This window comes from Capricornis sumatraensis, chromosome 9 (genome assembly GCF_032405125.1).
Source record: "Capricornis sumatraensis isolate serow.1 chromosome 9, serow.2, whole genome shotgun sequence".
In the NCBI taxonomy this organism is placed as follows: Eukaryota; Metazoa; Chordata; class Mammalia; order Artiodactyla; family Bovidae; genus Capricornis; species Capricornis sumatraensis.
This window is the reverse complement of record NC_091077.1, coordinates 19,031,919-19,046,904: the sequence shown is the minus strand read 5'-3', so window position 1 is coordinate 19,046,904 and position 14,986 is coordinate 19,031,919. Positions and strand designations below refer to the sequence as shown.

Here is a 14,986-nt window from a genome sequence, read left to right as displayed (position 1 = left end):
ACAGTGTAAACGCTTAGAGCTTTCAGAGCAGAACATGCTAGGTGGCTCTTCTCTTCTGCTGAGCTGGTATGTATCTGTAAGGGTAGCCTAACACCCAAACTGGGCCACTGGCACGCGCTCCATTTTTTTTTTTTTTTGCCCCCTTTGGACACTCTGGCCACGGAACTTCCTGTGGGAGTGACAGGGAGTAAGAGGAAAGATGTGGATCTGGGGAGACCACTGATCTCATTGGATTGAGATTGCAGCCAGGAAAAAATGAGACCATGGGCTGAGCTCCGAAAAGCATTAGCAAAACTTGAGCTCTGAGCAAATGTATTAATTTTTGCCCTCCAATTCTTCCCAAAGCTTTTTCCCGTACGCCATCTTATTCAAAAGGCGTATCTGTGAAATAAATGATGGGGAAACTGAGGCTCCCAAAGGGAAATGACTTGCTCGGACCGTTTATTTGAACTCTGTTTCCTTATTTTACAACAATCTCCCTTGTGATTTCTTACGTGCCACACACAACACAGGGCACCAGACAGACGAATGTTAATTTTCTCCATGGACTCCTCCCAACTATCCTGTGAGCCTGGTGCACTGATGCTTCTTCCTGTCGTTCAGATGAGAAAATAGGGACTCCAAGCAACCAAGTGACCAGCCCAAGGTCATAAAGCCAAGGAGGGGGAGAGGCAGGACTTGAATCTGGGTCTCCTCAAGTCGAAAGTCTGTGCTCTCACCACTAGTCTATACTGCCCCCAAAGTCCAGGTGGTCTTCAGAGACCCTCAGCCACCTCTCAGTTTCAATTTACTGGGACTCAGCTTTCATAAAGGAGCTGAGAGACCTCTTTCCTAAATCTTTTGGAGAGTTCTGCCTGGCAGCTCTTACTCTGGATTCAAAAGGAGACAGGAAAAATAAATCCCCTATTATTGCATCTAAAATCTTCTTGCCAACTCGGCCCTGAACTTAATCATTGGGAGTTTAGAGAAGGCAGGTGAGGGACAAGTGAGAGGAAAAGGTTACCCAAAACAGGCTACTCTGAGCTTTCAAATGTCATCTATGTTGGGTAGTCAGCTGGGAGCTAGTGGCTATAAATCTAAATAGATAGTTTATAGGGGGCTTGTTTTCTATTTGGGGTTAGAATGGGGCTCTCAAAGGCTTGCCTTTCCTCAGGGAGGGAAGAGGAGATGGGCGCGAGCGTCTCCAAAGGTTTCAAAAGTGAGAGAAACAGACAGACAGAAGGAGAGCTGAGAGAGAGAGGAAGAGCTGGGGAGGCAGAGAGAGGGAGGGAGGGGCTGTGCCCAAGTTCCCCAGGGTTTTCCCCAGAATTCCACAGCTCTGATGCTTAGGTACTCAGAAAGTGACCATGCTGCATTGCTGAACGAAAGATGCCTGTGACTAGGCTGGGAGTCTGGGAGGAGACGGGGGAAGCAGCCAACACCATCCACGAGGTGGAGGCGTAGCACTAGGGCAGAGTGACTGGCCAAGTAGTTGGCCAGAGTCTATCATGCTGCATTTTCCGATGGGTGGATCCATACTGGTACCCAGTCAGGACACAAAAAGTCATCACAACAGCTATCATTCTGAGCACTGACTATGTGCCAAGCATGCATCATTTTGGGAGGATGGGTCCATTCATAGGTGGCCACTTCTCATATTTAGACATGTTGCTCTACTGAACAAGAACTCAATATGCCAGCTGTCCATTCGGCTGTGCTTCCAATACCTGTTTCTGGGTTGTCTGGGAAGGTGGGAGGTGGTCTCATGCTGAGGCAGAAGGAAGGGAATGTGCCTGCTTAAGCTCCCTTCAAACATGGCCGCCCTGAAGAACAGAGGCATCAGTTCTGGGTAAGAGAGGTAGCTGGCCAGTCAGGTCAGACAAACTGGGCTTCTCTCCTCATATACCTCACCTAAGCTCTGACCTCCCACCATCTGTCTAAGCCACCTCCTTTGTGCTCTTGAGCCTGGGTGGTCACTTTCTGCCCCAGCATCCCAGCTGTGGGACCCCTTCCACCCTCCTGGATGGTAGTTGGGACAGGAACACTGGCTTTTAAATCACAATGCGTTTGGAGAACAACCACACAACAGCTCAGCCCAAGAAATCGAAACCAAAGAGCACGGAAACACAAGACAGACCCAAAGACCAAACGCTTCGATGGGGGAGGGAGCGGGGTAAAGGGGCTGGGAGGGGGAAAAAAAAACGAACTGATCGGTTTTTTCCCCCAAAACGAAACCAAAAATTAATAACTAAATAAAAAGAAGAAAGAAAGAAAGAAAGAAAACAAACGAAGGAAACCAAAGGAGAAAAACGGAACGGAAGACGAGAAACACTCCAACAGAAGGCGTTGGGAATTCACCAAACCGAATCGACAAGAGTGGCATGCAGAGAAATTTTTACATTCTCCCAGCATGCATCAGGCCCAAGTTACCATGACGACGAGGAGTGCAAAAAACTTAGCAACAACATTACCAAAGGATGCATATAGGCGACCACAATGCAAGCATCGCATGTGTGCGGCCGGCCCTAGGCCGGGCTGGGCGCGGCTGAGGTTTTCGTGTCTTTCTGGGTTTTTTTTTTTTTGCTCTCGCTTGGCGGTTTTTTGTTTTTGTTTTGTTGGCTTTCAGCTCATTATTCGCATTCTGTCATTTTTTTTTAAAGTTCATTTTTCTATCATTTTCTGTGTGCATGTCTGCGTGTGTCCGTGTTCCTGTCTGTGTGTGTTTCGTGTGTGTGTGTGTGTGTGTGACTTTCAGAATGTAAAAATGTGGGTAAAGAAAGTAAAAAAGAAAAAAACACACCAACCTTCTCGAAGCTCTGAGGGATGTAAAGGGGGTTTGATGCAGAACACAATGACATGGGGAGAAGAGAAAAAATAGGGGAGATACAGAGAGTAAAAAGAGGACTTCCCAAGGCTAAAAGCTGCAATAGTTTGTTGATTTTTTTCTTTAAACCAAAGAAAAAATTAAAATTAAAAAACAAAAAGAACAGCAACGACCTTTTCGTCTTTCCTTGACATACATGATCTACATTTGCCTTCCACAATTTTTTCTTTTTTAATTCAATTTTGGAGCGTCTGAGGCCCAGGCAAGGATGGGAGGCCGGACCCCCTAAAGAAAGGACCACCCCTCCAGGGGGAGGGGCACTGAGGACACAGAAGGCTGGCCCCCCTCCCTGGCTGCACCTTGCTTAGAGGGCCCGCCCCCACCCTGCCCCACACTGTCCTCCTTGACCCTGCCAGACTGACAAACCCCCTTCCCAGGTGTTTGCAGAGAAATAAAGCAGGTTAGACGAAGACCAGTCAACTGGAGTCATGGACGCGCTATAACTCACCAGAGGTGCCGTGGCAGCAGACCGGAGGTGTGGCCCTTGCCCACCCGCGCCCCCGGGTCCCCAGCCCCGCCCCCCATGCCACCTCCTCCTCAGAGGCCAGCTGCAGAACCCAAGGGCGGCCAAGGTGCTGCTTCAGGGCTGGTGGGGGCTGTGTCTGGTAGAGGCAGAACTGAGGGCCTGAGGGTCTCCCAGTAAGGGAGGAGCTGCATGACGTCCCAGGTGGAGAACAGTGAGGGGCCTGGTGTGTCAAATTGGGGAAGGGAGGTCCAAAGAAGGGTGGCTTAGGATCAAGGATATGGAGCCACCCAGGGGCAGCCCCGGGGGATGAACTGGACCCCATTTCCCAGCAGGTGGAAGCTGTTTCCACCACAGATCTGACCAGAAACAGCCACGGGGACATAGGAGATGGAGGAGGCAGCAAATGAATATTTCCAAAAGGACGGAAGAGAACCAACCCAGAGATGAGATGGGGTCCACAGAGGCATCTAGGAGCAGGGGTACCTGGCACCTTCGAGGAGACACCAAGGGGCTACTCCCAGGCCCTCCTTGGGTTGGGGGGGTGGTGGTACCGGGGCAAGGACCCCCTGGGCTTCCAGGTGTGACCAAGTGGGAAACTGACAAGCCTCAGCCAAACCCTGGGACACCTGCCTACAGGAATCCTCCTCTGAGGGTGACCAGGAGAGCATCAGGCTCTGGGGACAACTGAGGCTGTGAGGCCAGCAGGGGCAGCCTTGAAGACCCCTCCCCAACTCTCAGATTGAGGGCACTGGAAGGCGGGGTGGTGAAGCGGGTACGAGGCCACGAGTCTGGAGAAGCGAAGCGAGCACACAGCAAGGGAAGCACCGCACGACACACCACAGAAGCTGACTCGGGTGGGCGGGGGGTGGGCAGGGTGGGGCAGAGGCCTGCAGGCTCCCCCGGCCCTGTAGGCCCGCGAGAGACCCCCTCCTTCCGGCCCTGCCCCATTCCCTCCTGCTGCCCCCACCCCAACGTCCTGCAGCTCATGGGACAGCCAGCACCAGGCACGGGGGTAGGGGCATTGAAGCTGCCCCTATTTTACAGGCAAGGAAACTGAGGTCCAGAGAGGGACACCGCCTCGCCCAAGGTCCCACAGCCACCACCCGGGGTGGGCCTGCCTGCTGGGGTCTGCAGGGGGCAGGGGAGCCCAGAGGCTGTGAGCCCGAGAAGGAAGGGGGACCAGTGGGGGCAGGGGGCCCTACCTCGCACGTAGAGGTTGGCGGGTGAGGAGTAACGCACGCCGGCGCTGTTGGTGGCCACGCACTCATACTTGCCCTGGTCAGTCTCCTCGCTGCTCTCGATCTGCAGGGCTCCTGTGGGAAAAGGGGACAAGGCCTGGCCCATGAGGGGGGACCCTGGCTTGGGGGAATGGCAGGAGGGCTGTCCCAGAGTCCCATCCAGCCTGTCTCTTGGTTGGGCTGGGCCAGAGAGGCAGACAGAAAAGTTGAGTCACCCTAGAAGCCCCCACTGGGTCAGGGCCTCCCTGGCTGCCTGCCTTTCCCCACCCCAATTCTGGCCCATCCTGAACACACCGCATGCCTGGCCAATCCTCCACCCTCAGCTGGGACCTTGTGAATGACTGCCACGTTGAAGGACAAAGCTGGGGGATGGGGGGAATATGTGTCAACTGAGGTGCATTTAGGAAAGTGCCAAATGATGCTTGCCAGGGGGAGGTGGAGGGCAGGTTGGTGGTCCCACCCCACAGCAGCTGCTCCAAAGACCCTGACATGATGTACCAAGCCTGGGAGGAAGTCTGGGGGAGAACAGATACATGTACATGTATATGGGTGAGTCCCTTTGCTGTCCACCTGGAACCATCACAACACTGTTAATCTGCTATACTCCAATAAAAAATAAAATTCAAACAAACAAACAAGGTGCCTATTCAGGGAGCTGGTGGCCGCTTGTTCGTTTCAACCAGTGTGTAAGTGAATGGGGTCTGGGTTCTTCAAGTATGTCTGGAATCACAGGCCTCGAAGCCCACGGTGTTTGTAAATGGAGACAGCGTTGTATTTCTTCAAGGGTTTTTAGATTTCAGAACTGGGTTACCCTCTCCACGAGAGTGAAAGCAAAGGATACTGAGAGTGATATATTGAGCTGGCCAAAAAGTTCGATTGGACTTTTTCCATACAATGTAACAGAAAAACCAGAGCAAACTTTTTGGCCAATGCAATACATCAAGTAAGTTTGAAATCAAAGGGCTGGATCCAAGCTTTCTGTACCTAAAACGAACTGAAGAATGAATTTCCCCAGACTTACAGTCATCTACATCAATCAGTCGGAGTTTATGGACCTGTTTCAAAACCATGGGTCTAGATTCAGGATCCACAAGCAAATGAATTTTCTAAGTGTGTTTGCAATCATAGACGGAGACCCAAGTCCACGGTGCTCAGAGGTTAATGGGGAGAATTTTCAAGTGTTTGAAATCGGAGGTCTAAAGGAAAACCTCTAATCTGCACAAATAAAGTTGAGGCTGAAATGCCTCCAGTGTGTTTGAAATCATAAAACTGGATTAAAGAATTTGTTGGTCATGAGTCAATAAAGAATTTGACGAAGTGGTCAATTTTCTTAAGCAGATTTTTTAAGTTTTTTTTTTTTTTTTAAACGTGGACCATTTTTAAAGTCTTTATTGAATTTGTTACAATATTATTTCTGTTTTAGTTTTTTGGCCATGAGGCATGTGGGATCATAGCTCCCCAACCAGGGATCAGACCTACACCCCCAGCATTGGAAGGTGAAGTCTTAACCAGTGGACCAACAGAGAAGTTCCATCTTAAGCATATTTAAAATCACAGGCCCAAATAAAGGGTCTTGGTGCCCACAAGTAAATGAAACTAGGGCAGACTACCTCCTTCAATATGTCTGAAATCACAGGCCCAGATGAAAGACTTCACTTCCCATGAACATGTGAAAACGAATGAATCTTCTTAACAGTGTGTGAAAGCACAAGGCCATGGACACTACAGTGTTCACAGTAAATGAAAATGTGGCCAAGATTTCCCTAAAGTTATGTGAAATCACAGGTCTGGGAGAAATCTTCATTTTCACAAGTAAGTGAAGTCCAGCAAACATCTCTAAATATGTTTGAAATCATGGGCCTTGATCAAATACTTCATCCCATGAACAAATAAAAATGAGGCAGAGATTTTCACAGTATGTTTGAAACCAAAGGCCTGGACCCAAGTTTTCATTTTCATAAGTTAATTGAACTGACTATCTGTAAGTTTGTTAGAATCACAGGCCTGGACCCTGTAACTTGTTGCTTATGAGTAACATGAAGATGAGGGAATACCTTCAATATCAATCACAGGTGGTGATTTTTGGTTTTTTAAACTTTTTTTCTTTCTTTTTCTGATCACAGGTTTTGATTAGAGTCCCTGGCACCAGGAATCCAAAAATCCAATGCATGGTCCCAAATAAATGCCCCTTCTCAGCTTCGTTTGTGGTTGTCCCACACAAGTGGGGAGAACCCACAGATGGGGAAGTTCTCTCTAGGGGCTATGGATTAGGGTTCCATCTCTACATAACACTTCCTACCAATCTCAAGGCTCCAGGGAAGCAGGCAGGCAGATACCACTATGGGGGCCCAGAGAGGGCATGGAACCTGCTCCAGGTCACACAGCAACTCATGGCAAAGTCAGGACCAGACTTGGTCTCTTCCCTAGGGCTCCCACCCAGGCCTGTTCTAGTCTCTTCTTTGGGGCAGCTCCATAGGGCTGCCTTTGAGACTCTCTACTCCTTCAGAGAGCTGGACCCCCACACCCCTACCACATCACCCAGATCAAAGCTTCACAGCTGGAAGGCCCTCCTCTGCACACCCACTGTACAGATGTGAAAACCAAGGCTAGAGACGGATGAGGGCTGCATACAGAGCAGTCATCAGCACTCTGGGCGGGCATGGGAGGCACTGCACCTTCCGGAGGACGTAACACCCTGTGGCCAGGTGACCTGAGGGGCCAACATGGCCACACTCAGCACCCAGCCACAGACGGCGACACAGACACAGAGACTGTATGGACACCGGGCAGGGTGAGGAGGAGACATGTGGAGGGGGCCTGGGGCAGCCCCCTGTGGAGCCTGGGGGCTGGGTGGGCAGCGAGAGAGACCGTGAGTGGGCGGGTGGGTGAGCAAAGAGCCTTACCTCGGATCGGAGTGCTTTCTGAAAGGGAAGCAGAGAGAGTCAGGTGAATGTCAGAAGGCAGTCCTGGGGGGCCGCGGGGCCCCAGGGAGGCGGGGCCGGGCCACCAGCCAGGCCTGTCCACTCTGCCCCCAGGGCTGGGAGGGGGCTGAAGTAGGCAGCCCTCGGTCTATGGACCCTGCAGGCCCTGTCCAGGAAGACGAGGCAAGGCTCCCAGGAGGAGGATGGGCACTGAAGGCTTGCCAATCAGGAGGGCTTCCCACAGAAGGCGGGAATCTCTTGGGGAAGGAGGGGCTCAGTCTAGAAGCTCCTGTGGACTGGCCGGAGGGGCGTGGCTCTGCCTTAGGGAGGTGCCTGGCCTGGCCTGGCCTGGCACTGTCGGCTGCCTTCCTTCTGGGCCGAGGGCGGAAGGTCCATGACCTCCCCTCCTAGATTCCTTCTCGAGAGGGACAAGGAACAACGGGGTGGGTGGGAGGTGGGTCTTGGGAATCTTGTTAGAGATAGGGCAGAGAGAAGGGTTAGTGCCCCAGGGCTGGGCATTAATAAAGCAAAGGGAAGATGTTACAGACAGGCCAAGTAGGAGGGGCAGGGGAGGGTGGTGAAAGGGGATGGAGGGAAGAAGGAGGGCCTTGCAGCATCTCTAATTTCCAAAAGGAAAAGAGGAAAAGGACTGTGTGTCTCTATGGATTCTGGAGGCTGGGACGGCTCAGGACACCAGCCATGGTGGCCCCTGGTTAGAATTCTGCACCCTTGGGAGTGATATGGGCCACCCCCCTCTCTGTGCTGATGACAGCTGATAACCCCCAATGCCACAGCAGAGAAAATACACCCCTCTCCATCTGGCCCCAGTCCATTTTGCAGAGGGGCAAACTGAGGCCCACAGGTTCCAAGAATTGTCTCGCCATGAGTCAGAGGCAGGGGCGGGCCTTGAACCCAGTTCTTCGGCCTCCCAGGCTGGGGCCCTTCTAGAACTTTTAGGAGGGTCCTATATTATCTCTTAGAAAATCCCCAATCTAATGGGGCCACTCCCCTTCTTCATACAGAGGGAGGAGGGGAGAGGAGGGGGAAGGGGAATTTGCCTGAGGCTGTACTGTGGAGAGCAAAAATTCGGGTCAGTGGGAATCTAGGTCAGCTCCTGCTCGGGCTGTTTCACTAAGACTATGGTGACAGAACCCAGAGAGTGAAGGACAGAACTTCCCAAGATGGCCATAACAGCCTGTGGTCACTATATTGAGAGGAAGATCACACATGGAGAGAGGGTATTAAAGGTTGTTTTGCCTTCTGCTCCGAGGAAGATGAGAAGTTACTATTGTGGGTCAGTCTCAGTCATTCTCACCTTAGTAAGAATTGGCCCAGCAGTTGGATTCAGGGGCTTCAGGTTGGATGCTAGGAAAAGAGAACAAGATGCACCCGGTACTAGCCCAGACGGAACATTCCGCCTACATCTAGCCCCTAAATTTCTGTAACTTCATGTTTTCCAGCAGCGTCAAGGCCCAGAAAGGGCTGGCAAGGGGGATGGGGGTGGGTATGTTATGTATGAAGCTCAGTAAGTCCCCTGTGGTCTTGTCCTTTTTTCCTCTTTTCCTTTTAGGCTCTTCTCTCTGCAGCCCCCTGGTGCCCAGGAGGGGAGGGCCAGGTGGCCGGGGGTGGGGAGACATTAGTAGACATGCCACGTGGAGTGGGTCAGTTACTGTCACAGTGGCCGTTAGTCTGAGGGGAGGAGGTGGGGTAGGGGACACGGAGGGGGGCGTTAGTTGTCGACATGGTGAAGAAATTAAACTTACCAAAGGTTTCTGAACGTTTACAACAGAGGGACAAGAAAAGAGAACAGGAACGTTAACGGGTGGTTATACAGAAGCCTGTATCCTCTGGGGATGGGAGGGGATGTTGGAATAATAATTAGATTGATTACAACGTGTTTTTTTTTCAGCTGTGCCACGTGGCTTGTGGGATCTCAAGTTTCCCGACCAGGGATCAAACTTGCATCCCCTGCAGCAGAAGCTCAGAGTCTTAACCACTGGACCACCGGGCAAGCCCCTTGATTTATGATTTTTAAAGCAGCTGATGTTCACTGAGCTCCTGGTAGGGCCAAGCAGCCTGTCAGGGGCCCCTGACAGTGATGCGAGGGAGCAGGCACGTTTCACGAGGACACTGAGACCCGGAGAGGAGGACGTGCCCGGGTGATCAGGCACCTGGGTCCACACTCAATCATTTCATTATATTGGTGGGACAATGATGGAAACCAGCAGAGAAGCAACTGGGTTCCCAAGGCTGCCACCACTAATCCAGCTGAACCCCCCAAGCTGCAAATATCCTCAGACAGGTCGACACCAAGAAGGTTACATCTCTTCCAGGGCGAGGTCCAAGTCTCTCCAGGGAAGAAATTCTGGGCTTAACATCTGCCCTTTTGGAGGTTTTGGGTCTTTGTTGGGGGGAGCAGAAAGTAGGAAACGAGCAAGCGGGACTCCTCGGAAGACGAGGCTGGGCAGTGAATGGCGGGGGAGGTACGCTGAGAATGATGGAGAGGCTTTCGGGCGAGACTGGCTCCAGGGTGGGGGCCCTCAGAGAAGAGGGAAAGGGAAAAAGGGGTACACCCATACGTGTCTTCAGAATGGACCAAAGCATGCAGGAGTGCCCGGGGGCACATCCTGACCATGCCCATGTCTGTGTACACAAGGACCAGCCTGAGGCATGCACATGGAAGGGACTGTCACGCAGACACACGTGTGGCTGAGATGCACGCGGACAAATTTTGCTCTAGGAGGGGGAGGGCAACCTGTGTGCCGATGGCATGGCCTACGTGTTAAGTCAGGACACGTGGGGAGCCTGGACACACACACAGAGGTTCGTGAAGCAGTGTGACAACAGACACAATGCACACAGAGCTCCCCAGACAGACGGGCTCACAGACGGGGGCATGGGGCTGCTGTGCTGAGACACAACTGTAGAAGTGCCCAGCCCCAAGGCGGCCCAGGCCCTGTGCTCTGTCCCAAGGCCCCCTTAGCCTGGGTGAACCAACTAGTGCCCCATCACATCCTTACTGCCTGTCTCAGAGATGCTCTCTCCCTGCAGCCCTCTGTGGCTCCCCATTACACTCCCTGTCTGTGCCCTTATCTCCTCTGGAGATGCTCACTGCTTCAGCACCAGAAACACTCTCTAGCCTTTGCTTTATGCTCGCCTCTGCTCCTACTTGTCTGGACCTCACTACATCCTCACAGGACACGTCCACTGTTTCAGCTCAGAACACACTCTTCCCCTGCCAGCTTCCATGGTTCCCCAGGACCTCCACCGTGCTGTTACGCAGCCAGTGCTCAGATGCTGAAGATGGCCTTCCTTCAACACCCTCCACAGTTCCCCATCACCTCTGCCTGTCTGTCCCCCACTGCGTCCCCAGTGCAGGGGCTCAGGAGATACCTATCCTCCTCTGGCTTTCCATTACCTGCAACTCTGTGTCCATTAGGACCCCACTGCTTGGGTACTGGGGACACTCTGCCCCCACGGTCTCAGCAGCCCCCATCACTGGGCATATCTGAGTCAGCTATGGCTCCACCCCGGCACTGAGGATCTCGCCCCCTAGCACCCACCATAGCTCCCCATTACCCCTTGTCAGTCTGCACCTTTTAACATCCCCACTGATTCAGCTCCAAAGACACCCTCTCCCCCCTCCATGGCGGCACATCAGCGCTGCCTTTCTCTGCTCCCTCAGTCCCCAGGGCGCGGGCCCTGAGATGCTGCCCTCCCCCTGCCACCCTCCTGGCCCCCTGCGCTCACCCGATCGCAGCTGCTTGATGCGCCCATTGCTGGCGCTGGGGTCCACGGGCAGGAAGTCCTTGAACCAGGTGATCTCGGGGTCCGGGTTACCACTGGCAGCACAGAGCATCGTGGCCGTCCGTGTCCGCTCCACCACCTTCAGCTGGGGGCCCATGTCGATGTTGGGGAAACCGGGGGGCAGCTGGTCCTCTGGGGGGGGCGGATGATGGGGAAAACAGCAGGGATCCAGTTACTGCACAGCTGTCCCTCCAGGGTGGAGCTTGGGGATGGGCCCTGGGGCCAGCCCTTGCCTGGCCAGGTAATCTCCTGTAGCCTGTTTCCTCCTCTGTGGGAAACTGCGGGAAATGTTGGCAGGACATCAGGCTAGACCAGTGTCTCTGATCTGGGCCAACCCTGCCCCAGGGGACACTGGGCCGCGTCTGGGGATGCCCATGGCTGTCATTCTTGGAATCAAGTGGGTGGGGGCCAGGGATGCTGCTCCACCCCTCACAGTGCCCAGAACGGCCCTGATGTCAACAGTGCTTAAGTTACAGAGCCCTTGGGTTACGTCACAGCAGCCCGAGGGAGCTTTTCGAAATGGAAACAGGGCCACACCACCCCGTGTCGCCTGCCCCGCTGTAATCTCCTCCAACCTCTGGAGGAACCCAGGCTCCTTGCCTGGCACTGGCCCCCAGTGGCCTCGGCAGCCCCATCTCGGGCCAGCCTCACTCTTCTCACTCTCTCCATACAGCCACACCAGCCACCTTGGTCCCCCAAAGTCATCAGGCCCCCTCCAGCATCACCGTGGGCAAAGCTCGCAGTCACAAGTTATAAACACCCTGGGAAATCCCCCGGTGGACCAGAGGTTAAGGCTCTCTGCTTCCACTGCAAAGGGTATGGGTTCCTTCCCTGATCAGGGAACTAAGATCCCATGTGCTGGCGGTGTGGTCAAAAACTAATAATAAAAAGTAAAACCCTCCCATACTCTAGAACATCCAAACATCGAACTCCATAGATCACAACGCATCTATGTCTCTGCCGTGTCCTTACCACCCCATGTAGGTCCTGGCACACAGTAGGTGCTCAATAAATGAGCGAGCGACTCAGCCTCAGTTACTGCCAACCTGTGAGAGGCACGCCTCCTGGCCTCGGTCTCCCTGTTCACTGGTTAGCCTCCAGATGAAGGTAGTGGGGGGAGAAAATCTCTCTCCCTGGAGACTTGGTCCCCATGTTCTAGTGATGGGTAAGAATGTGGTTCTCTTGGCATATACACACTACTACGTATAAAACAGGTAACGAATAAGGACCTATTGGATAGTACAGGGAACTCCACTCAGTACTCTATAATGGGCTATATGGGGAAAGAATCTGAAGAAGAGTAGATATGTGTATTTGTATAACAGATTCACTTTGCTGGTTTTTAGCATGCATGCGTGTTTAGTCATGCCTGACTCTGCAACCCCATGGACTATAGCCTGCCAGGCTCTTCCATCCATGGAATTCTCCAGGCAAGAATACTGGAATGGGTTGCCATACCCTCCTCCAGGGGATCTTCCCGACCCAGAGACTGAACCTGTGGCTTCTGTGTCGGCAGGAGAATTCTTTACTGCTGTGCCACCTGAAACCGAGGTGACAAGCCGGGTGGCCCCCGTTTGTGTAATCTGCATGTTGTGCCAGGGGCTCCGTGGCCTGACTCAGTTGGAACTTGCACCAGGGAGGGGGGATGCGGCTTCAGGGCCTCCTGGCAGTTCCCGCCCCTTCCTGTACACTTTGCCCTCCCCCCTTCAGCATCTGGACTCCTGGATCCTTTTGCTCTAACCCCTAACACCGCAGCTCCAGTCTGGCCTCACATCCACAATGGACAAAGGGTTCCCTGGGGTGGGGCATACCTCCTCAGCTACAGTTAAAACACCCACCATCCCCTTGTTATGGGCTGAAATGCACCCCACCTGCATTCACAGGTTGAAACCCTATGAATAGGGTGGATGGCATCACCGACTCAAGGGACGTGAGTTTGAGCAAGCTCCAGGAGTTGGTGAAGGACAGGGAAGCCTGGCATGCTGCAGTCCATGGGGTTGGCAACAGTCAGATACCACTTAGCGACTGAACAACAATTCATAGGTTGAAACCGTAACACCCAGGACCTCAGAATTAGACTCTATTTAGAGATAAGGAGTTTACAGAGATCATTAAGTCAAAGGCGGTACTAGTGTGACTCTAATCCAACAGGACTGGTGTCCCCCTAAGAAGAGGAGATTAAACCCCAGGTACACACACACAGCTGAGCTCATATAAAGATGGAGGAGAAGACGGCTGTCTTTGAGCCAAGGAGAGAGGCCTCGGAAGGAACCAACCCTGCCGACACCTTGATCTCGGACCTCCAGCCTCCAGGACTGTGAACAAAAACATGTGAAGTAAGCCACCCAGATGGTGGAACTTCGTTAGAGCAGCCCTAGCAAACTAACACAGTCCCCGCCCCACCCCAATGAACGAGTGATAGTGACAAGTGACAAGAAAGTGACTGCATACAGGGCTGATGAGACACAAGACAGAGGCCTGCTTGTCTGTGGCAGGCAGAAACGTGTGTTCGTCCAGCGGAGCCAGGGGTGGGGGTGACTTGGCATCACCCACCTGAGAGCCCTAAGCCTGTACACCAAGGAAGAAGGCAGGGGTATTCCGAAGGTGCCAACACTAACAGCAAAAGGCTGGCAATGATCTAAATGTTTGTCAACAGAGCTTCATTATACACAGGCCAGGCCATCCACAGGGCAGGTGCCCCAAACAGCAGAAGGAATCACCTACCAGATTCAGAACAAAGTCCAAGATGCACTGCTAATTGGACAAAGTGAAAGATGTGTAGACCAAGGATTGAAAACTATGGCCCTTGAGTCAAATCTGGCCCCCTGCTTATTTTTGTTGATAAAGTTTTATTGGCACACAGCCACACCCACTGGTTTCCTCATCATCCCCAGCAGCTGGCCCGAACTGAGAAGTTGCAACAAAGACTCTCTAGCCTGCAGGGTCAAAAATATTTACTCTCTGGCATTTTACAGGAGAAGCTTGCCACTTCCTGGTATAGACAAAGCTGCTATTTGCGTAAAAAGGAAATAACACTCATGTATTTGATTACAGATGCCCAGGAGGGAAACAAGGTATGGCGGGGTAACTGGGGGATGGACAGGGGACTGGGAAGAGGTAGGCAAGAAGACACCATGTGGGGAGAGAACAGAGACCCAGGTACTTGGAGGGTGCAGTAAGCCAAGGCCAGGTGAGGGAGAGATGGGCAGGGACACCATCACCCCATGTCCGCAGTTAAACAACAGAGCTGCGGTTCCTGTCCAGGCAGGAGTCGCTTCATAGAAGAAAACAGCGTAAGTTCCAAATCCTGAGCACTAAGTATGTACCAGGCAATGTTAGGTAATTTCCTATATCCGCCTCTGAGAAGGGATCCATTTCACAGAGGGGAAAGCTGAGGTTCAAACACTGGGCACACCTGCTCTGAGTCATACAGTCTGGTTTCAACAAGGCTAGACTTCGAATCCAGGCCAGGTTAAATCTGGAGGAAGCTGGATGGAGCCAGTGACTGCAGAACCCCCAAGCAGGGCCTGGACTTGCCGGGTCAGAGCGGCTGGATCCTGGCTGAGCTGTTTCACACCCAGTTCCTTCTTCCTGGGCCCGGAGGCCTGGACCACCTCACTGCATGGTCCTGATTGGCTACTGATGACGTCACTGGAGGTTCGGGCCAAGATAACTAGGCCTCAATTCTAGG

At 52.8% G+C, this 14,986-nt stretch overlaps 1 protein-coding gene across 7 annotated transcripts in view; it reads right to left on the bottom strand.

The window, feature by feature from the left end:
• PTPRS (protein tyrosine phosphatase receptor type S) overlaps positions 1–14,986 on the bottom strand; it is a 65,260-nt gene that overhangs the window by 40,498 nt on the left and 9,776 nt on the right. For 5 of the 7 annotated variants that reach the window (XM_068979352.1, XM_068979349.1, XM_068979353.1 and 2 more), the window contains exons 4-5: positions 11,239–11,427; positions 4,532–4,642 (exon numbers count right to left, since the gene is read on the bottom strand). In XM_068979352.1, the coding sequence (XP_068835453.1) occupies positions 4,532–4,642; positions 11,239–11,427 (300 nt within the window). Of the gene's footprint in view, positions 1–2,783; positions 2,796–4,531; positions 4,643–7,470; positions 7,489–9,251; positions 9,261–11,238; positions 11,428–14,986 lie in introns of all 7 variants that reach the window. The other 2 variants (XM_068979350.1, XM_068979356.1) reach the window with 2 other exon arrangements.